The following is a 22,789-nucleotide window of genomic DNA, read 5'->3' as shown; positions in this document are numbered from 1 at the left end:
CCGATGTCGCTAAGCTCTACACCGCCCACATCAGCGAACTTTCACACATAAATAACGTGGCCCTTGATGGCCATGTTGAACGAATTCATTGCACTACATTGCTTCGCAAGCAACGTCTACGTATACCCCTAATTACACGACGCATGCACCAAGTCCCCAAGCGATGCACGATGTGCTCGTGCTTGCACCAGCTGCGGTTAGCCACGCAAGGCAGCACGCACAGGCGCGCACAATACCTTGCTGATGTTGCGTTGTGCCGCTGCTGGTGCTTGCTGGCGCGCCATGCTGCTGGCAGCAAGCAGCAGCCACGCATCGGCTCGCGCGCAAGCTCAGGACTACATCCTTGGCAGCCACATGCGGGCTACTATGCAACCCGGCTAGCCAAGTGATGTGATGCCTCATTTTGCGTGCCATAGCCTCAGGATTTTGATCGAATTTTGCTTGACATAATTATTAATTCTAAATTAATTTTAGAACTAATTCATTTGAGCAAAAACAAAAAATTTAAACAAGTCTAACTTAAATAAAATTTTTAAAGTGCATGTAACCAAAATAATTCCCAAGAACCATTCTTTAATTAAATTGGTTTAACTTGGTGCAACAAAAATAATAGGGCAATTACTCACTATTAATTTAATTAATTTAATTTAACCTTGAGTTTTTGACAAAATAAGAGGGAGTTGGAAAAATGAACATAAATTCAATAAAGATTCCAACTTTAATACTTGTGAATCCTTGAAAAATTATATCTTCCAACATGAAGATAAACAATTTTTCTATCAAAAAGTTTCAAACTTTATGATTCCAATCAACTAAAAAATGATTAAATCAACAAAGTTGAACAAAAATTCATGGAATTTAGTAATATAAAGTTTCAATCACTTAACATAATTAAAGATTGAATCTTTAATACTTGGAAGCCTCAAAGAACAACAATTTCACACTTAATGCAATTAGTTTGCAATTATGTGAAAAATAAAACCAAGCATTCGAGCACAAATTACTACCAAGTAATCATGCCTAAAGAGGTTTAAAATTGCATATAAAATATGTATTGAACCAATTACATAACCACCATAAATATGCAATTAATTTTCAAGGTTAAGAAGACTTAAAAATTTTCGTAAAAACGAAAAAACCCTTGAAAATAGTATTTCTGGTCTCTTTTTGGCTAAAAACCGTTTCCTAGAAGGAAAAACCATTTCCACAACACATTTTCCACCCAAAATTCACTATTTTTGGGTAGAAATCTGGGTTCGGGGCTGAAGGTAGCTTAAATACGAGGTTTAAATAGATAATACGAGCTACTAATCTAATTAGCAACTTAAACCAGAAAAATTAAGCCATAAAAATCACCTTGAAAAATATTATGATTTTAAAAATAAACGAGCGTGACTCCGATACCGCTGTTGGGGTTTGGTAAGTCCAACTTACCGCGGAAACAACACCGATCCAAAGAACCACTCGCAATTAATATAACCATAAAGAATAACAAATAAACATAAAAGGATAAAATTGGAATTTACCTTTGACGCGTGCTTCGCCCTCAAAGTCAGGCTCTTACTTGAATTCTTTAGCTCCGAAAATACCGAGCCTCCAAGGGTATCCACCCACAAAGGACGAACACCGACTTTTTAGGTCTGCTACCTTGGAGTTAGCAAGGTCCGACCAAAACCCAAGTGTTAATGGAGTTTAAGAGTTTTTGCCAAAATGCAATGCTCTTTCTAACACCCACTCAAGCACTTTTCTCCAAATCCCAAGATGGGTATTTGTAGAGAAAAGTGGGAGTGAGAATTTCAATCCCATTAATGTAGGATCATGAAATTCCACAATTTAATTTAAAGCTAAAATAAATTAAATAGGCAAGCAAGTAATAAATCAACAAGTGTCTTTGTTTTATGTAAAGAGAAGTGAGGACCACTTGGAGAGGAGGGGACCATACTTGCTCCCCACTCCTTCCTCTCCTTGTGCCACTTTTCCTCACACAAACACACTCCCTTCACATGCTTCCTCAAATACTCGGTCATAGCACTCGGCCCAGCCTAGCCCCGTACACGAGGGCTGCTAGCTACAGCCTTCTCGGCCCAGCACGCCCACGCACATATGTGCAGGCTGTTGTTGCCGATTGGCGTTGCTAGCAAGCCGTGCACATGTGTGGGCTGCTAGCAGTAGCGCGCGCCAGCAAGCCACGCAATGCTTGCGGGCTGCTGGCCCTAGCTTGCTAGCAAGCCTCGCACATGGTGCGGGCTGCTAGCTTGCCTAATCCCCTAGCACTCGGGATTCCGATGATAGGGGTATTTTAGTCATTGTTGATTTATTACTAATTTTGTCGTCTTGTCTTATACTATTTTTTACTCGTCTTCCGACGCTCTGAGCTCGAATTTCCGACATCTAAATATTTAACACTCGGGCGACAAATTAATTTCTTCTGAATTAATTCGTCGAGTCGGTTTGTATATTTTCTTGAGTGCGACCCGAAGGGTTCAGTCAAGATTAAGCTGTAATATTAATTATACATTAATATTACTGATCGGAAGCGGCCTCCACCCAGGCATTCCGATCAGTTAACCTTACTGAATATATTAGCTTTCTAATAATTATGAACCCGCTATCAGAATAATACAATTGTTTAAAGGACACCATTCCTTTCAGTCACGATTAAGAAGAGACGAGTCACTTCAGCCGGCGCCTTTCACTAGAGGATCCTTTCGGCGACTCGTGCGTCGGTGAGTATTCCAACTATATGTGCATCTTTTGATTTTTTTTTTATTATTTATTTTCTGATAATTTTTCATGTGAATGTGTTTATAGATCGATCTCCGTCCTTAGAGTATGATCTTCGGAGTTCCTGAGGCTGTCTGGGCTGGCATGATTCGTTGCCGTTTCCGGGCCCTTTATCAGGGACTTCTAGTCTTCTAGAGGACAGACACTTGGTTTTTAGGCAAGCGTGTTCTCTGACAGTCTGCATTTGAGGAGCCCAGGGTTCTTGTGGATCCTCCTATCCGGATGTTACGTACGGATTTGCTGTCTACTGAGGATCGAGCTCATGCAATCCTAGGTTATCCAGCGGAGCAGCTGGTATTGCCGGATGCATCGTATCCGACTTTCATTGCATCCTGGCTAACTCTTTTCCCAGATTTTGTTCCGGTTAGTACTTTAACTCTCTTTTGTTATTAATATATATTTTTTCGGAACCTTGACCCTTTTATTGTATTTTTTTTTAGCGGGTTGAGCTAGGTGGTTGGGTGCCTCCTACAGCGGAGATCATGTTTACCGATGCCGTTAGGTCGGTAATTCGTGAGATCCTTCCTGCAGCGGAGGATGAGGAGGGGATACCGTTTGTTCCTGTGACGGTTGAGTCGGTATTTTCCTTAAGCATATGTATTTATATATATTTTCATTTACATTTTTTGCTAACTGTCCTTGTCTTTTGGAAAAGGTTCCGCGAAAGATCGTGAACGGCATGGTGAGGACTTTGTCATGCCGTGATCATCGGATGGTCGCGGTCAGTTTATTATATATTTATTTTTCTTTTAACGAAGTTAACACACATTTTATGTATTAATCTTCATTCGCATTTTGCAGGATGTGCAGCAGTCGTCTGGGAGTTGCCGAGCACCCTGACCTCCTTTGTACACACATTTTTTCATTGGGAAACAAACGTATATTTTTTTTGTTGTACATATGACACGTTTTTTGTATATTTTTGTCATTTTCTTTTGTTTGCATGTGTACATTTTTTTATATATAATTTTTTTTGTTTTTTTTTACTGTATTTTATTTTATTATTTTTTTTATATATAAAATTTTGCAAAAATTTTCCGAGGGAGGGAAGGGTTCCCGACTTACCCCCTTCAAAAAAATAACAAAAAAGAAACAAAGGAAGGAGAATAGGAAAAAAGAAAGGAAAAAAGGAAAGAAGAAAAGAGAAAAAAAGTAAAGGAAGATAAAAAAGAAAATAAGAAAATATCAAAAAAAGGATATAAGGGTTAGTTAAAGGTAAGCGTATGATTTGTCTTAAGATCTCGTGGGATTCCGTCGTTATGTATTCCAAAATACGGAAATAATCCTAGCTCACATGTCGGGACAGAGCAGACGCGCGCAACTAGAGGAGTTGTGCGCGGCTGTCGCGCGCATGTGAATTGGTTGCGCGCATGCCACCTTCTGGTGAACTTTCCTTCGAGTGAAAATTGTCGAAATTTTGCCCCTCTTAGCTTTATTTAAGCGTGGTTTTGTGTAGGCTTTTGAATATCTCGCATTCAGTCGTTAATAATATAATAAGGAAATAAAAAGAATTAATCTCTCTAAATTCTCTCTTTTTTTTTTTGAACAATGGTGAAAGCCTTTGAACAACGTTTGAAGCAATGGATCACGTCCCTCTCAACCTAGGACAAACTAGATTTCAAATTTTACCACCTAGACCCTCTATTGAATTATATGCAACTAGTGATTAATTTTAATTTTCTTCATGCCACCGTCAACCATTGGGACTCTAACCATCATCTTTTCTTGTTTAAAGGGGACGAGATTGTCCCACTTCCTGGTGAGTTTGAGGCCTTGCTATGCTTCCCTACAAATACTCTCCCTATGACCTATGCGCCTACCTTGGAACTGGTGAGTTTGTCGGATCCCAAACCTATATTCCAAAGATTTTTTCGTCTGTCTGACAATGATATGACTAACATTGGAACTGAAGTATGCGTGAATTTGATCCAATTTATTGAACACTTCGTCGCCCCTCGTGACAACATGACTAAACAACGCTTTAAAATTCATGCTTTATGTTATTGTCTTGTTGTTAATTGTTTGGTTAGGACAGGCAAAGAGTATGGAGATTATTCCATGGAGTCCATAGTAGAGCAAATAGAGGGATGTCATTGACCCGCTCCCTTGGCTTTGGCGGAAACCGTTCTATGCTTGAATCGCCTTAGGGGAAACCCTAACAAAAATGGTTTCACGGGACGTCCACTCCTATTACACGTACGTTTTTTTCGTCGTATTTCAGCGCAATTCATGAAGTTGCACTTGCATGACCAGCGCAATCTTCTGCACTGCGCGCGATTGGCGCGCATAGCTGATTTTGATGCGCGCGCCACCTGCTTGTGTAAAATCACAAACTAATTTTTTCCTTTTTTATATAGATTTGGCTCATGGAGCGTTTGCGAATTGTTGATCAGCCACGAAACCTTAAGGCTAATGGAGTAAGGACATTCCTTGGACGTCGAATTCTTTACAAGCATAAGAATGAAGAAGAATGGACGTCGTTTTTCTATCACGGGGTTCCCAACATACGCTTTGTGATTCCTTAGTGGAACATAAGTAGTATGTTGGAAATAGTTTTAATTGCCCTTATATTAGGCTTCGAGGCCTATCTAGTACTACTTATATCTTTGCTTGTAGGGTAATGAGACAATACGGGATGAAACAAATTATTCCTCCGCAAGGTTGTGATGCCCATAAAGACGTGATATTTAAACCCGAAAGAATTCCTTGTTGGATGGAATGTTGGTCAAGTCTTCCTAGATGAGTAGTACAAAATCCTACCGTGAGTATTGTATTATCTTCCTTTTACAAAGCTTGGATGAATGCGGCGGATAAGGGCTAATTAAACAAGGCTCGATCTCAACTTCAAGCCGCCACAGCTCACAATCCACCTAAGCCTTTGATGCATTCGGCCACTACTACTCCAACTAGTGGCCAAAACAAAAGAGTGAGAAGAAAATTAGACTTCTCATCCCCAAAGGCTCATTCGAAGGATACAAAAAGGAAAGCTCCCTCAAAACCCGCGCAACAAGGTGTGAAAATCCAAGAACCTTCACCAAATACTCGCAAGAAAGCTCTAATTGTCAAAGGGAAAGGAAAACAGGTTGCAAAGGCCCCTATCCCTAAATTGAAGAACAATGTTCGGGTGAAAAAGAAGAGTGTAGGGGAAAGCTCCAAGGCTTCTGAAAATACTGTGATGGAAACTACTCCTCCATCATCCGTGACAATCGAGGACATAGTAAAACCTTAGAGTGTTACACCATTTTATCATTAGTTTAACTTGAATAAAGTGTAACCACTACTATGTTTTTTTTTTGCTTTTGTTATTTACTATCTAATTCAATAATGTCTCTCTCATTTGGATTTTGAATAAAATAAAAATGAGCTTTATATTTTTTATTTTTATATGACCGAATCATAAAGATTGCCTACGTATTCGTAATAAGAAATTAGGTATTTGTGTAGTTCTTCTTTTTTTATTTATTATATATTTTTTTCAGTTTTTTTTTCTTTAATCTCTTGAATAGAAATTAAATAAAAAAATTAATCAAACTTTGTTTTAAAAAAAAAAATTCAAATCAAAGTTAAATTTTTTTATTTTCCGAGTATATGTTATATTCAAGAAACACCCCCTTTTTGTCGCAAGTAAAAGTCGAAACTTTTTTCAAGCATAAAAAAAAATCTGGGTTCGTAGTTCATCATCAGGTGGCGCGCGCAACATCCGAGGTTGTACGAGCCGTCACGCGCAACAAAATTTGTTGCGCGTGACATCCAATCGCAACTATTCCAGTTGCGCGCGACACCTGTACTACGAGTGTTAAAACAATTTATTTTTTGCATTATTACCCCCCAACTGTGAAGAGTTTTTCGTGATGTTCGAAAAAATCTGAACACTTAGAATTATCTATTATTTTAAATTACCCCCTAAATGTTATGTGCTTTGCCGTGTTATTCGCTAAAGTGCATAACACTTAGAATCTTTCGATTGAATGCTAAAAAAATGATTTATTTAATGAATGAACGAGTTTATCCGGGTTCATGTGTAATATTTTTAAGTCGATCAATGTTTATTAATTGGTGAATTTCATCTCCTCCAATATCCATTAATCTGACGGCTCCTCCTGATAGGATTTCAATTACGCGGTAGGGACCTGTCCAATTAGGCTTGAATTTCCCTCTTGGATCGGTTGGTGGACCCCTAACCTCCTTTATAACAAAGTCACCTTCTTTAATATTTCTGGGTTTAAACCTTTTATTAAAATGACGCGCAATGCGCCGTTGGTAGACTTGTACATGATACAAAGCTCTTCATTACCGTTCATCGAGGGATAAAAGCTCTTCATACCTTGCTCTTACTAATTCAGCTTTCGGTAGCTTACTTTCGAGTACGATGCGTAAGGATGGTATTTCCAGTTGAACTGCATCCATTCCAAAAACTAAGGAGTATGGAGTTACCCCAATTGATGTTTGTATGGACGTTTTATAACCCCAAAATGCGAAGTGTAGTTTATTCGGCCAGTCTTTATAATTTTCTACCATTTTTCTTAATGATGACTGTTATGTTTTTGTTTGCCGATTCTACAGCTCCATTCATTTGAGGTCTATATGGAGAGGAGTGATGATGTTTTACTTTATAACGAGTTAAGAGGGTCTCGACTTCAGCTTTGAATTGAGATCCCTAATCACTAATTAGTTCATGTGGAACTCTATATCTACAAAATATGTTTTGTTCGAGAAACTTTGCGACATGTTTAGAAGTGATATTCACGTAAGAAGCAGCATCAATTCACTTGGTAAAGTAATCGATAGATACTAATACTTACTCGTGCCCTCCTGCTCCTGTTGGAGAAATTTTACCAATTATGTCAATTCCTCAAGTTGAAAAAGGCCAAGGGGAAGTGAGGTTGTATAGTTCGGATGATGGAAGGTGTTGTAAATTAGCGAATATTTGGCACTCTGGACATTTTTTGACATATTGTATCCAATCATGTTCCATAGTGGACCAATAGTACCCTTGTCGTGAAATAATTTTTGCAAGCATTTTACCATTCATGTGAGGTCCACAAACACCTTTGTGAGTATCTTCCATAAGGTGTGTGGATTCGGGTTGGTCTATACACGATAAGCTTTGACCATTAGGTCCTTTTTTTGCATAATTGACCGTTTACTAGACCGTATTGTGCCGCAAGTGTTCTTAAGGCTCGTTGGTCTTTCGATGAAGTATTTTCAGGGTATGTGCCATGGGTAATATATTGGAGGATATGATCATACCAAGGGTTATCTCCTTCGATGTCATTTATTTCCTCTATTGCGTTGCAATATGCTGGTTCTTCTCTTCTATCAACGCATAATGGCATCATATTTAAGTGATTTGGAATGTTGATCATTGAGGCTAATTTTGCTAGCGATTCGCAAATTGATTATCATCCCTTGGGAGATATTTAAAATCAATATGTTCAAAATGCTCGATGAGTTGCTCTAGGTGTGTTTGGTATAATATCATTGTGGAGTTCTTTATTTTCCATTTTTTCAGTATATGATTTATAATCAAACTAGAATCTCCATATACCTCTAATTTTTGCACACCTATGCTAGTTGCTGCTTCTAATCCAATAATGCACGCTTCACATTCCGCGGCATTATTAGTAACATTAAAGTCTAATTTGACAGAGATTGGAGTATGTGCTCCCTCTAGACTTATGAGTAACACTCCTACACCACATCATTTTTTATTGGACGCACCGTCAAAGTACATTACCCATTTGTCATCTTGTGTCATGAGAATCTCTTCATCCGGAAGATGAGTAGCTTCTGCATAACTTGTTTGAATTTGATGTTGGGCTAGAAAATTGGAAATCACTTTTCTTTTCATTGACTTTTGGGGAATATATTTTAGCTCGAATTCGGCCAATATCACCAACCACTTGGATATCCTTCCTTGTATAGGTGGTTGTTCAAGCAAATACTTTATCGAATTTTGTTGAGAAATTACATGAGTGGTGTGTGGTAGCATATAATGTCGTAATTTTTTAGTTGCCCACACTAATGTTAGACTTGTTTTTTCAAGGTGGTATATTTTGTTTCATATTGAATAAAATTTTTACTTATGTAATATATTGCACGCTCAACTTTTTCTTCCTCTTGTGCTAACATGGCGCCTTTGGTCGTGTCTGTAACTGTGATGTATAGCCTATGAGGTAGTTTGGGTACTGGTGGTGCTAAAATTGATGGACTTTTAAGATAATCTTCGATTTTGTCAAAGGCCTTTTGGCATTGATCGTCCCATTAATGTTTTTCCTCTTTTTTCAGTTTTTTAAATATTGGCTCACAAGTCATAGTCAATATGTTGATAAATCCACTAATGTACTGTAATTTGCCATGGAATCCCCAAATTTTTTTTTTTCTGTTTGAGGGGGAGGCATGTCAACAATTGTCTTTATTTTAGAGGGATCGATCTCATTACCACGTGTGCTTACTACATATCCGAGTAACTTGCCAGAAGTTACTCTGAAGGCGTATTTTTGTGGATTCAACCGTATTTTGTATTCTTTTATGCGAGCGAAAAATTTGCGTAAAGCTTTTATATGTCCTATTCTATATTTGGACTTTACGAGCGATCATATCATCCACATACACTTCTATTTCTTTATACATCATATCGTGCAAGAGAGTTGACAGGCTCAAGTCGTAATCACCCAATCAAAATAATAAAACCTAAATCCACTAACTATGTAAATAGGGAAGAAGGGTCGAACCACAGGGAAACGAGTTAATTTATTCCTAATTAATCAAAATAATATAAATTATCAAGTAACCAAATTGTTATTATAAAAGGGAACTAAACTACCAAGAGTAAAAGTGGGAAGGAATAAAAGTAGGAAGAAAATCAATGAAATAAAGCCTAGGGCATAGGTTCACTAATAAACAATATTCCAGGGTAAAACATAACAACCAATCATCAATGCATCAATTAATCAGATCATAAAGGGCTTTCGCTACGTATTACAATCACAGAGTTAATTTACCGGCATTAAATCTCATCTCTCGAATCTCGACTTAACCATTTATAAATTAGTCCGCCTATTGAAACTAAGCCTAAACATCAATTCTCATCTCTCGAATCTCGAATCAATATTGCTAAACTCATACAATTGAACCATCCCTAATCTAATTGCAAAGCATTAAAACAATCAATAGGAAAATAATTAAGCATTGACAATCAACAATCATAAACTACCCCATCATATTATTTAATGGATCCCCATAAACTCTAGAAATAAAACTACTCACACATAATTAAATCTAAACTAAATAAAGCAATTAAACAAGTCATAAGGGAATAAAGGAATAAAATTGCTGAAATTAATAAAGAAGAAATCGTTACCAAAATCGATGAAACTACAAAGTTGAGTAAAGAACAAGAGTAAAGTTGAGAGAAATCGATCTAGAGAGAGAAATAATCTAAGTAGAGAGAGAAAGTCTAAGAAAAGAGGTAAATCAAAAATATAGTACTAAACCATACTTAAACAACTCTAAAAACACTCCTAATTAAAAACTAAAAATTCAGCGAATTTGTTGCTCCAGAAACACGCGCCCGATCAGGCGAAGGGCCGCCCGATCGGGCCCGCCTTTTTCTTCGCATCCTGTTCTAAGAAGCCGCACCCGATCGAGCTAATGCTCACCCGATCGGGCGCGCCTTGCTAGCAGCACATACTTGCGCGCCCGCCCGATTGAGCGTATGCTTGCCCGATCGGGCCCGGTTCCACCTCGAGGCTTTGTCTTCGATTGGGCTTGATACTTCGGCCCAATCCGGATTTCCTCTTCGGGTCTTGAATACTTGGTCCCAATGCCCCGGTATCACATATACCTAGCCCTTAATCACCGGCTTGATGACTCTAACCGGCCTTGGGCTTCAAAAACGGTCGTGCTTCTCCAATGTCTGTAGTTGCTCCATGAAAACCCGGGAAATTGCTCCAAAAGTGCAATTTCCTACAAAACCCAAGCAAAACTACAGAAACGCTAGAAAACACCAATTAGTAATAAAAGTGGCTCTAAAGAGCCAAAAACACTACTAATTATGACCAAGGGACGGGGGTAAAATACTATATAAATTAGACACATCAAGAGTCATAACCTTTCATTGGTACGTAGCTCCTACATTTTTTAAACCAAATGGCATGACTTTGTAGCAATATGTACCCCAAGGCGTAATAAAGCATGTCTTTTCTTCGTCTTCTTTTGCCATTAAAATTTGGTTGTAACCTGCGTATCCATCCATAAAGGATAACATCGCATGTTCAGTCGTGTTATCTACCAATATATCAATATGTGGTAGAGGAAAATCGTCTTTAGGGCTAGCCTTATTAAGGTCCCTAAAATCGACACACATGCGAACTCGTCCATCCTTTTTGGGGACTGGGACGATGTTCGCCACCTATTCTGGTTAATTAAATACGCGAATAAAACATGCGTCCAATTGTTTATGTACTTCTTCTTTTATTTTTAATGCGACTTCAGGTTTCATTCGTCGAGGTTTTAGTTTTACTGGTTTAGAGGTAGGGTTCAAGGGAATGATATGTTCCGCGATTTCCCTATCTATTCCAGGTATGTCCTTGTATGACCAAGAGAACACGTGTTCGAATTCTTTTAGCGTCGATATGAGGGTCGATCGCTCTTCCGGATTTAGAGTTAAGCCACTTTTGACTTCTCTTTTTTTTTCATTGGTTCTTATATTGACTTTTTCAGTTTCTTCAATGATAGGGTTCTTTTGTTCTCGTTCATTCATTAGAGAGGGATACGTGTCAACCATGGGCAGGTTCAACATGGGCCACCCACTAGCTGACGCGTGTCAGCCTCAGATGATAGATGGAATTACGGCCTTCAAGGCCCAATTACCGAAAAAGCCGCAAAACAGCGCAGCGCATTAGCTCAGAATGACCTAATGAGGACGTATTCCAATGACCCTATAACTAGGGAGATTACCCATTTTTAGGACACATTTATTTATTACAACAGCCCTACACTCTCTCACATCAGAGAAAAACACTTGATCTTGGAATCCTAGAAAATCTCATCTTTACCTTTTCCGCACCTGTTCATCTTCTACGACCAATACTTACTTGATTGTCGGAGGCGGAGCTCCTATCAACTGGAGTCTCCATGTTTTGCAGGTACGGATCGCGTCGGACCAGTTTTGGTGACGTAACTCTCCCGAGGGACCAAAAAACACCCAAAACAACTACTACTCAGTTGATGTTGCAAAGGTTACTCTGTTATGGTTATAGAAGTTACCTAGTTGGTAATATAGGGGTTATCCTATCGGTGTAAGGGATTTCTTTGTTATTTAAGGGTTACTAAATAAGTATATTAAAGGATTACTCTATAAGATTAAAATTTTAACAAATATAAAACTCTAAAATAATTTATTATTCTAAAAAATATACTTCCTTCTTTCTTTTTTAATCGACATCTTTCTTTTATTACGCTTGGCAACGCACAATTTTAACGATAAATATATCTAATTATCAACATTGTAAAAATTATAAAAAGTTGATATAAATAATATATACATTGAGATGATTTACAATTCATAAATGCTAGTCAAAATGTAGTTTTGTGCATATTGTAAAAGTCAAATAGTGACAATTGAAAAAACGGAGGAAATATCTTTTATCGTTGACATGTTACCTAACGTGACAAGTTTACGCGTAACTGTCGCCTATATGGCGTGACATTGGAAAATACGTCATTCAGGTCAGGTTCGGGTTGGGCCACTTTTAGGTCAGGTAATATTCAGGTCGGGTTAATTCAGGTTTCAGTTCGACACTTCAGATCAAGTTCGGGTCCAGTCAATTTTCAAGACTACGGGTCGAGTTAGGTCAGGTCGGGTCAAGTTTGGGTCGAGTCACAAAAAATAAATTCAGTTAAAAATTTTGTGGGAAAATTCCCTCTTATTTCAAAAATAAGTGTAACTTTTATAATAACAATGTACTGCAAAATGACTATCGCCTCTCTTTTAGGGTTTCTTCAAAATCCTGGTTGTTTAGGCAAGAAATAGTCTTATTTCTTCAAAAATTTAACTATTTTCGATTTTTTTTTCCTTAATTTTCTTTAGTTTTGCAATTTAGGTTTCAATACATCTACATGAGTAGTATAGATATTTGTCTGTCTCTCTATGATAGAGTGTCTGCCTATGGTAGAGTAATTAGTTTTTATTAGATTAGTTGTTTGTTTATGTTTAGGCTTTTTTTGTGTAGGGTTTATAAAAAAAAGGTAATCATCTTTTGCCCTATTGTTAATTCGTTTGTGAATATTTGTTAGGGGTCGCAACGGTTGTCAAATTTTCAAATGTGTTTAAGCAAATCAAATGAAAATCATCCTTACGGCTACAGCAAATCAATAGAATGTCTCTCCGGAAAGGTTATATATTCCATCAATGTATGGGAGATATGTATCACACTACAAGATCTTTTCAACTATTGTAGCTTTGATGAAGGAAACCTTAATTTGATTGAATTTTATGTATTAGTTAGTTTTGATTTTATTTGTACATGCGGACAACTTTTTATTAATGAATTGATTTGTTTAAAAAAAATGAGTAATATACTATTATAATAGAAACTAAAGTAAATTTCATTTTTTTAAAATGTGAGTACCTATCGGGTCAATTTAGATCAGGTCATTTCGAGTTGTATTATTTCGGGTCGGGTCAACTTTGGATCCATCAATTCGGGCCACTACGGGTCGGGTCAATTTTGAGTCGGGTTATTTCGGGCATCGGGTCACATTTAGGTTAAGTCCATATCGAGTCGTGTTCAGGTCGAGTCGGGTATATTCAAGTTCGGGCTTTTTTCAGGTCAATGACTTGAGTCATTTGAGTCGAATCATTCAAGTCGAGTCAGGATTGTCAGGTCTACAAATAAGCCATGATTTAAAATTTGATGGGAATTTTTTTTTAAGTCAAAATTTCTATATTCTAGTTTTTGTTGTGAAAATAAGGGAAAACATCAAGTTTTAGAGAGAATTGATGTGTGTATGTTATTTCATATGATAGGGGTATATATACATAGAATATAATAAGTAGAGTTTGCTTAGATAACAATAATCCCTAAATCTAGAATATTCCGGAAACATACAAAAAGGATAATGTATATCCACACAATATTTTCATAACACTCCCCCTTGGATGTCCATTATCAAAGATTGTGCCTCATTAAAACCTTACTATGAAAAACCCTGTGGAATAAAAACATAATGAAGGAAAAGAGTACATCATTCTTCGTAATACGCTCGAGATGCTGCCTCATTAAAAACCTTATCAGGAAAACCCAATGTGGGACAAAACCATGGCCAAGGGAAAAAGAGTGCAGCGCGTATTTTCTCCCCCTGATGAATACATAACTTGAGATCTTCTAGTGCCGCAACAATGAATCCAATATGTTTGGATATCTTCTCATATGTAGTAAGTAAAAATATCATTCGTTGATCTTCGATTCTCTTAAGCTAAAGTTGCATCTTCAATTCTTCAAGTCTTCACGTGAACATGTGAAGTGTCTTTATTTCACCATACATGTGTTTATCTCTAATATCATTGTTTCAAATCTCTGTTTAATAGTTGATTTAAAAATTAAACTTATGCGATTATGACTTCTTCTGGAAATCGTTAATAATAGAAATTGATGATCATTATTTGATCAAACATTCATTAATAATCATTTGATGATATTATTAATGTCATTCTTCAATCTCATATGAATTATATATAACATATGTAATTATATACATTGATCATGGTTCTTCTAGACCATAAGAAAACAGTCTCACGCATAAGTATCCCGTTTTTTTAGAAGTTTCGTAATTAACTACACGATAATTTTTCTGTGAATTCAAATAGTAAATCTCACTAACTCTTATATACTCAAACTTTAGGTTGAGATGTCAATGAAGGTTGAGATGTCAATGATATAGTCACATAAAATTTTCAAGAGTTTGATTTTTGTAATATTAAAAAATTTGTAGGGCTGGGTATTTAAATACATCGTATATAAGTTCTTTAGGAACTCTTCTTACATGATTCATAACATGTTATTAAATCAACGTTTCCAATAATTTCATCACAACTATAAGCCCATTGGAATATAAATATTTTTTTTTTGTGAGACATATATATTTTGAACAAACATTCACATATACAATAATTATTGTATAGAACTAATGCAGCAATATGAGATTTAGAAAACAAAACATACAATGAGTAATGCATCTAACAACTTTCAATATACGCAATGAATAATCCATTAACCTATGACTCACACATGTATATGAACATACATAAGACTCTAAATAATGCAAGACATTGTATAGTGTGGATTTAAAAATCCATATTTCATTAGACTTCTGGTCCATGATAAACTTATGATTATTATCATTATGTCGACATTAAAATAGACATATATTTCAGATCCCTTATTCACTAGTCCACTCTATTATGCATATGCACATTATTCATCGGTTCCATTGTGTACCAATATTATAAAATTCCTTTAACGTACATTTCGCATGCTATTTTACTATGATATCTGAATACATTTCTTATTGGTACCATCATAACTTTCTTACTTCATGGGCCATCTATTATAACAATTCATTCACTATGGTATTTATATACTATTACACTATTAGTGCTAACTGCACTATCTTGCCAAATATCATATCTATTAAACATATCTTTATTTTGGAACCGATCATATACAACCTACACTTCAGGTGTAGCGATTCAAGTACAATTGGCAAGATTTTATCTTAATGTATACACATAATTAATATGACAAAAATGTATCTTCAACGCTATGCAACATGAATCTTAACTTAATACAAATCAAATCATAAATGTGCAACATATCTTGATAATATATATACAAAAGTTGGCATATATATAACTTTTCAAACTACCATTATAGGGATCATAAATATTCTGTATTGAATTTAATTTTTCCAACTTTTGCTAATTCGTTCTTCTCCCCCTAAGTTGGTAAAATATCTCATTTATAGGGGCGTCTTATTGCATACCAACTTAGTAGATAAATTTGCATTAATAAAATTCACTTCATTAGAAAAATCACAATCAAAATTTATTTCTCGAAAGATTTGTATTAAACAAGCTTTTATCTCTTCTAAAGAGCAATTTTTAAATCATTTCTTCATTAACTATACATTGCATAACACATATGTATTTATTATTAAATATTTCATAATTTGTTCTCTTCAGGAGATCAATAATTCAACATCAATGGGGAGACATATGTTGTGCAGTTGAATTTCCTTCTTTTCTATTTATTATGTGCTGACATACAATAACCCCCAATCAATAGAGTTGTTATACATGCATATATTACTTGCTTATAATTCTACTAGGTGGTGATCTGTTGGATCTTTAAAGACTTAAATAGTGTATTTGATGAACTTCTGGTCACTTAATAGTTGACAATAATATATAAGTTATTTGGGTGAACTTCTGGTCACCCATCACTCTTTTATATAAGAAATCAAAACCTATTAACTCTTGAAATTTTCATCAATACAAATGGTTCTGAATCACAATTCAAATATAGCTCAATCTCAATGTTATGTCTTGCTATTCAATTCATTTCATATATCTAACATTTGAGAGAGCATCAGCACATTATTAAATGAAACTTCAGGTTTCCATAACGGGTAAATTATTCAACCCGGATGGCCTAATTTAATTATCACATCCAATCACTTCTCTAAATTAAACTCTTGTCAGTTTTCCAACACTAGTGATCACTTTATTAATCTTACGTTATCCATGGCCATGAATTTGATGTGAGATTTGAACATCAACATGTGTTTCTTTATACAATTGGCAAGACAATCAACAAATATTTTATCCAATAGTTAACTCATACTCTGCTGGAGTTTGGACTATAATCTTTATGCATGTTAATCTTGTTGGATATTTCATACTCTTCTGGAGTCTTTTATATAATCATGAAACATATAAATTTTACTAAAAGAGATTTCTTCTAGAAATGTAATGGGATTATCATTTCCTCAAATTTTTCATTGTCAGTAGTTGCTCCATTCCTATTCTGAAGGTTGTTATATTTTAACTCTATGGACTACAACGCTTTAGACGTGCTTTAGGTTCATTAGTAAACGATGTTGTCCTTCTTGCACAATAATTTTAATTAGAGCATTTATAATTAGTATATGATCAATGACATTTATATCCATGTTCAAGATGATATCATTTCAAAATATTTAAATAACATGTGGCCACTTCTATTAAGTAAATCGTTAATATTTAAGTAAATGTATGAACCAAACTGACCATCAATATATTTTATTATTTATGTGCAAGGATAAAATAATGGAATAATTAATACAATCTTCCCCTAATCCTTGCACATAGGACATTAAATGAACCAACAGCATTTAAATCTCATCCACAAGGCATAAATTCTTTTAGCAATACAATGTATCAAGCATAATAAAGTTATTCTTACAAACTTGTTCTTACTCGTAATTCTTGCCCAATTATATTAATTTCTTATAAATATGGGCATAATAAATATGTTTTTACAAGTAAGCTTCCCACAATGTCATCTATCTCTTGCTCAAATAAATATTGTGCAATCATGTTTAATTTGCAGATAGTATAATTTTGTATGAATTATATTCATCACAAAAACATGCATGTATCATCTTAATCATACAATTATTTCTCATTTATTTTAGGGAGTTAGTATATCTAGTAATATATGATTTACCAATTCACACCCACCCAGGGTTCGGTGTCGTCTAGAATACTATTGTCTAGCCTTTTATATATTCTTTCTCATGGCGTCAAGGAAAGAATAAATGTATAATAATAGTCTTGCTCATATGTAACAAATATTAATCGTGCTCATATGTATAGACTCGCGATCTCATTTCATTTATAAAATCAAACCAAATGAATGTATGAGCATCAAAAAAATTAAGATGATAACATTTAAATAACAATTATTAGTCACTCCAAATATATCGGTCCAAATGAGAAAGTTAAACAGGTTTCATGCATGTCCTATATTTTGCAAAATTGCAACAAATATCTTTATCTATACTTGGATATAATGTGAATTATTAAAAGGTGAAGAAAATATAGAAATGTTCCAATCCAAGACTATTATCACATGTCAGCTTTCAATCTTTCATATGCTAGTATATAAAATCATATATACATAGATCACTAGAATATATGAGAAGTAGTAATAACGAATGGATCCCAACTCACAAGGAAGCATCATGTTATATGGTGAGGGTTATATATATATATATATATATATATATATATATATATATATATATATATATATACATACTAGCGCTTCATATTACAATCATAATAATTATAATATATGTACCGGAACAAAATCTATAAATTCTAATACAAGAACAATGGAAAGATGTATAATACAACATGTTGTGATACTATGAAAGAGTTGGGGAATGATAATACTTTCAATAATCAAAGGAAACGTATTTCTAATACAAGCAATGGCTAAGTCTGACTAGATATATTAAAGCTAATAATACAAAAGATAGCTACATATACGCTATAATAGAAAATAAGATATGCACATAGATTCTTATCGTCTTATAGTTACAACAAACAGCTAGCAATAGGATTAGGATAGAGTTGAATAATTCATCTCTTATCGTCTAGAGTATGCATGCAATATATTATAAATTACACTAGATTACAAATTACTAGCAGTACATTATATATCTTTAGCCACTTTTTTAAAAATCATGTAGTAGACTAGCTAGTAGTCATTATTATCAATTTATCATCACAATTATAATTCATTAATCAACTAATGATTATGCGGCATAATTTCTTATCAACACATTCAAAGATCCACGTGGTTAATTAATTAATTATGACACCACATATAAAATGTATGCTACAAAAATAGTGCAAAGAATTTAATCACCGTAGCTTAAAAATATCACAAATCAGTTACAAATAATTTTGATTCGCTATCAATCAATCCACATAAATGATACCTTAAAGAAATCAAATTATATCAAAACTTTAACAAAAAAATTTCACATTGGATGACACTCAAATAATTTGATGTAATAAAATAATGTAAAACACGAGCTAGAGTTAGGTACAAAATCTGATAACTGATTCCCTGAACATATGGGATAAATATTGACTATCCTAACAAGCTAACTAACAGCTAGTACTATGGTGAGTATACATTGACTAAAGATGTATACAATAAGTATGACAATATAGATAAAAACCTTAACACCATAATAAAGTACTCCTGTAATACCAAGGGAGTTTTCAATATGATGTAAAGTGATTAATGCAAAACTAATTCAACTAGCCGTAATTGTGATTAAACAATAACAAAGTGGCGCACTAACACAGTAGAAACTATTATTGGGTAATATTGAGTAAAACATATAAATACTGATGCAACTACTCGACTTCCTTTAATACTAGTATCCACTAAATTATGTGTTAATTACTTGATAAACATCTAGTCGCACAAGTTGTGCAATATAGGATTACATAATTATCTAAAACAATTTTAATATTATTATTTTTTTTAAAAAAATTTAAATGCAATTATACAAGCAACCAATGTCCATGACTATAGATTAACAATCAGGGCATGCCTGGAATTCCAGAAATAATGAAGGGGGTAATATCTAACGGGGTAGATTTTACTTGAGCATTGATTTAGAGAGTAATAATTCATTTTCTGAGGTTTGGCAACAATCCTAGGGTAAAGACCACCAATTCATGGCAATCGGCGGCAACCACCATGCCGTTGATAAACTTGAGACCACCACGAACATCATCTCACTTGAAGGATCAAAAGCCCTAACCATTTGTTCAACTATCTCTTCAACCAGTGGGTTCGATTCAAGATACTTGTTCGTAATTCGCCGGAATTGATGAGCTATGGCGGCTAGCAGCTTCCACCAGGCGGCTATAATGGCGGCAACAGCTTCAATTGGGTGGAGGGATATGAAGGTGAAGGAGAGAGTACATAGCAGGGGAAAAGAAGATGCAGTATAGAAGAGGAATTGTTACGGGGGAAATTGTTATGCTAGGGGGGAGGTGGGTAATTATTAACCCCATTTTTAGGGAAATAGATTACCCCACTGATTAATTACCCTAGATCCAAACTTTAAAAAAATCCAGAATTATTACTCATGTAATTTTTCCCCTCCCATTACACCCATTCCAGGCAGCCCCTCAGGGAAAGTAATATGCAAAATCAAACAAAACCAATTAACCTGGTAAAGCCCAAAGAATCCGTAATGATTTCATGCATGCTTATAATCATAGATAACAAAGTTGTATCAATTTATCACGCAAAATTAGTGAAACCATAAGCGTACCTTCTGTTGCGATAAAATTAAAATTGTAGTATAGAAAATATGATTAACAATATGAATCCGCTTAGTCGGCTAGAATTGGTGCTAATAACGTGTTGTGAAAATAAGGGAAAACATCAAGTTTTAGAGAGAATTGATGGGTGTATATTATTCCATATAATAGGGGTATATATAAATAGAATAAATCTATAATATTCCGGAAACATACAAAGTGGATAATGGATATCCACACAATATTAATATTCACTTTTTTTTTTCCTTTGATAGATCTAATATTCATTATTTAAATCTAATATTCTTGGTTTATGTAAAATGCTCAATTTTAGACTCAATTGGCCTCTTTTTACTTTGCCATGTCCCAACTTACATGTGTGTTATTCTTTCATAAGTATTTCTAACTAAATATGCCTGAACCTTAGTTGCATTCGAGCACTTGTATCAACGAGTATTAGTGGTCATACTCTTATTCAGTATGCCTACAAACAGATCCTAAGATGGCACATTTAGATTGTACAAACCAACTGAATTAACTATTTAAAATGAAGCCCTATGCGTTGTTTAATTTTGATGGTTCATAAGATGCATAAACTTGTTTCTCCCTTCAACTCCTTTGAACTTAGTCCCTCGAGAGGGTTTATAAGTCCCTCGCCTAGGGTTCGTCTTTCTTCATTTTTTTCGTTCCTCGATTTCCATTGTTTTCTCTCGAATTCATCCCTCTTTGTGTTCTTTTTCCCAATTAATTTTCTGTTTTTTTGCTCGAATTCCATATCATGTTATTAGCGTTGGTTGAGACGCAATCCCGCAATTATAAATGATAGGCCTCTCGTGGAATTGTCGGGGGTTGGGGAGTCCCCATGCAGAGAATGCGCTTAAGGGCATAATTCGACTTCAGCATCCCACTTTGTCTTCCTCTCGGAGACAAAGCTAAAAGGTAAGGAGTGGGAAAGTGTTAAAAGAAAACTGAATTTGAGCATTTCTTGTGTGCGGACTGTAATGGCGAAGGGCGGCGGAGGAGTGGTGGTCTGGCAATGTTTTAGAGGGATGACATCGATCTCACTCTAATGTCTTCCTCTCGGACCCATATGGACTTCACTCTAAAATTGGAGGGTAAAGGTGAGTGGCAAATTACTAGTATTTATGGCTTCTCCGAGGAAGGCAGAAAGCACGAAACTTGGGCCATGATTGAAAGCTTGGGAAGTGGTAATACACTGCCGTGGCTATGTTTTGGGGACTTCAACTGCACTCTTATGCATAGTGAAAAACAAGGGGCAACCCCAAGAGCCAGAGTGAGATAGACGGTTTCCGAAGTACTATGGAAAAATGTCAGTTTAGGGACTTACATTTTGTGGGTCCATCCTTTGCGTGGAGCAATAATCGTGTTGATGGTGAGAACATACAAGAGCGCCTTGATTGGTTTATAGCTACGGAGGAATGGGTTGATCTTTTTCCTTGCTCGATGATGGAACACTTACCTCGGCGACGGTCTGACCATGTACTTATTATGATCACTATCCAAGAGGAACTAGCTGTAAACCGCAAGAAAAAGAAAAGAAAAAGGGGCTTTAAATTTGAGAAAGAATGGCTCCGCGACGACGAATATGGGAACATCATCTCTGAAGCCTAGAATCTTGACCCTGATAGCAGCGTGAAGTACAAAACTGAAACTTGTTCTGTTAAGCTTCGGTCATGGAGTTCCAAAATATCAACTGATTTTGTAGAAGAAATTAAATGCCGCACATAGAGAATGGCTGCAATTATGTTGCTCGAACCCACTGCGGATAATATTGAAGAAATGAGAAAAATCGATTTGGAGATTGATGAGCTTGAAGGTAGAGAAGAAGCATATTGGGAGCAACGTAGTCGTCAAGATTGGCTTCGTGATGGTGATAAGAACACAGCCTTCTTTCACAAGAAGGCCAAGCAACATCGGCACAAGAACACTATAAAAGGGGTCTTTGATGATGGTGGCAATTTGAGAAAGGATGAGAATGAAATAGAAGCTATATTTGAGAACTACTTCAAATCACTTTTTTCTTCAGCGGGTGGCAATGATATGTAGCAAGTACTTGACGCTGTTGATAATCGCGTCACTGATGACATGAATGCTGCGCTGACTACGGTTAATGTGCTTGTGGCTTATGAAATGTTCCATCACCTTCGGAAGAAATTTAAAAATGGGGCTCGGGGTTTTATGGCTATGAAACTTGACATGAGTAAAGCCTACGACAGAGTTGAATGGAGTTTTTTTTGAGGGAATGATGATGAAATTGGGTTTCAACCATATTTTTGTGTCCCTCGTTATGAAATGTTTGTCCTCGGTTTCATACTCTATACTCATTAATGGATTTCCTTCTACGAAATTTGTGCCTAGTAGAGGGTACCCTATTTCCCCCTTTTTGTTCCTCATATGTGCCGAGGGGTTCTCCGCGCTTGAGCAAAACCGTATGATACATGGAGTGAAGCTCGGGAGAAACGTTGAGCCAATTTCCCGTTTGTTTTTTGCCGATGATAATTTGCTCTTCACTAGAGCAAATGAGACTGAGGTCGAGACGATTCTTGACATCCTTACCACATATGAGATTGCTTCAGGTCAAAA

General features: G+C 35.6%; 1 protein-coding gene across 1 annotated transcript; it reads left to right on the top strand.

The window, feature by feature from the left end:
- The first annotated feature begins 21,505 nt into the window (after window positions 1–21,505).
- Window positions 21,506–21,817, top strand: LOC145630975 (uncharacterized). The gene has a single exon (XM_081683092.1). The coding sequence runs from the start codon at window positions 21,506–21,508 to the stop codon at window positions 21,815–21,817; it is 312 nt and encodes a 103-aa protein (XP_081539218.1).
- The last annotated feature ends 972 nt before the right edge of the window (window positions 21,818–22,789 follow it).

Source organism: Chenopodium album, chromosome 1 (genome assembly GCF_948465745.1).
Source record: "Chenopodium album chromosome 1, dcCheAlbu1.1, whole genome shotgun sequence".
Lineage (NCBI taxonomy): Eukaryota > Viridiplantae > Streptophyta > Magnoliopsida > Caryophyllales > Amaranthaceae > Chenopodium > Chenopodium album.
Note: the sequence above shows the minus strand (reverse complement) of the source record. Positions and strands in the feature narration are given on the sequence as shown.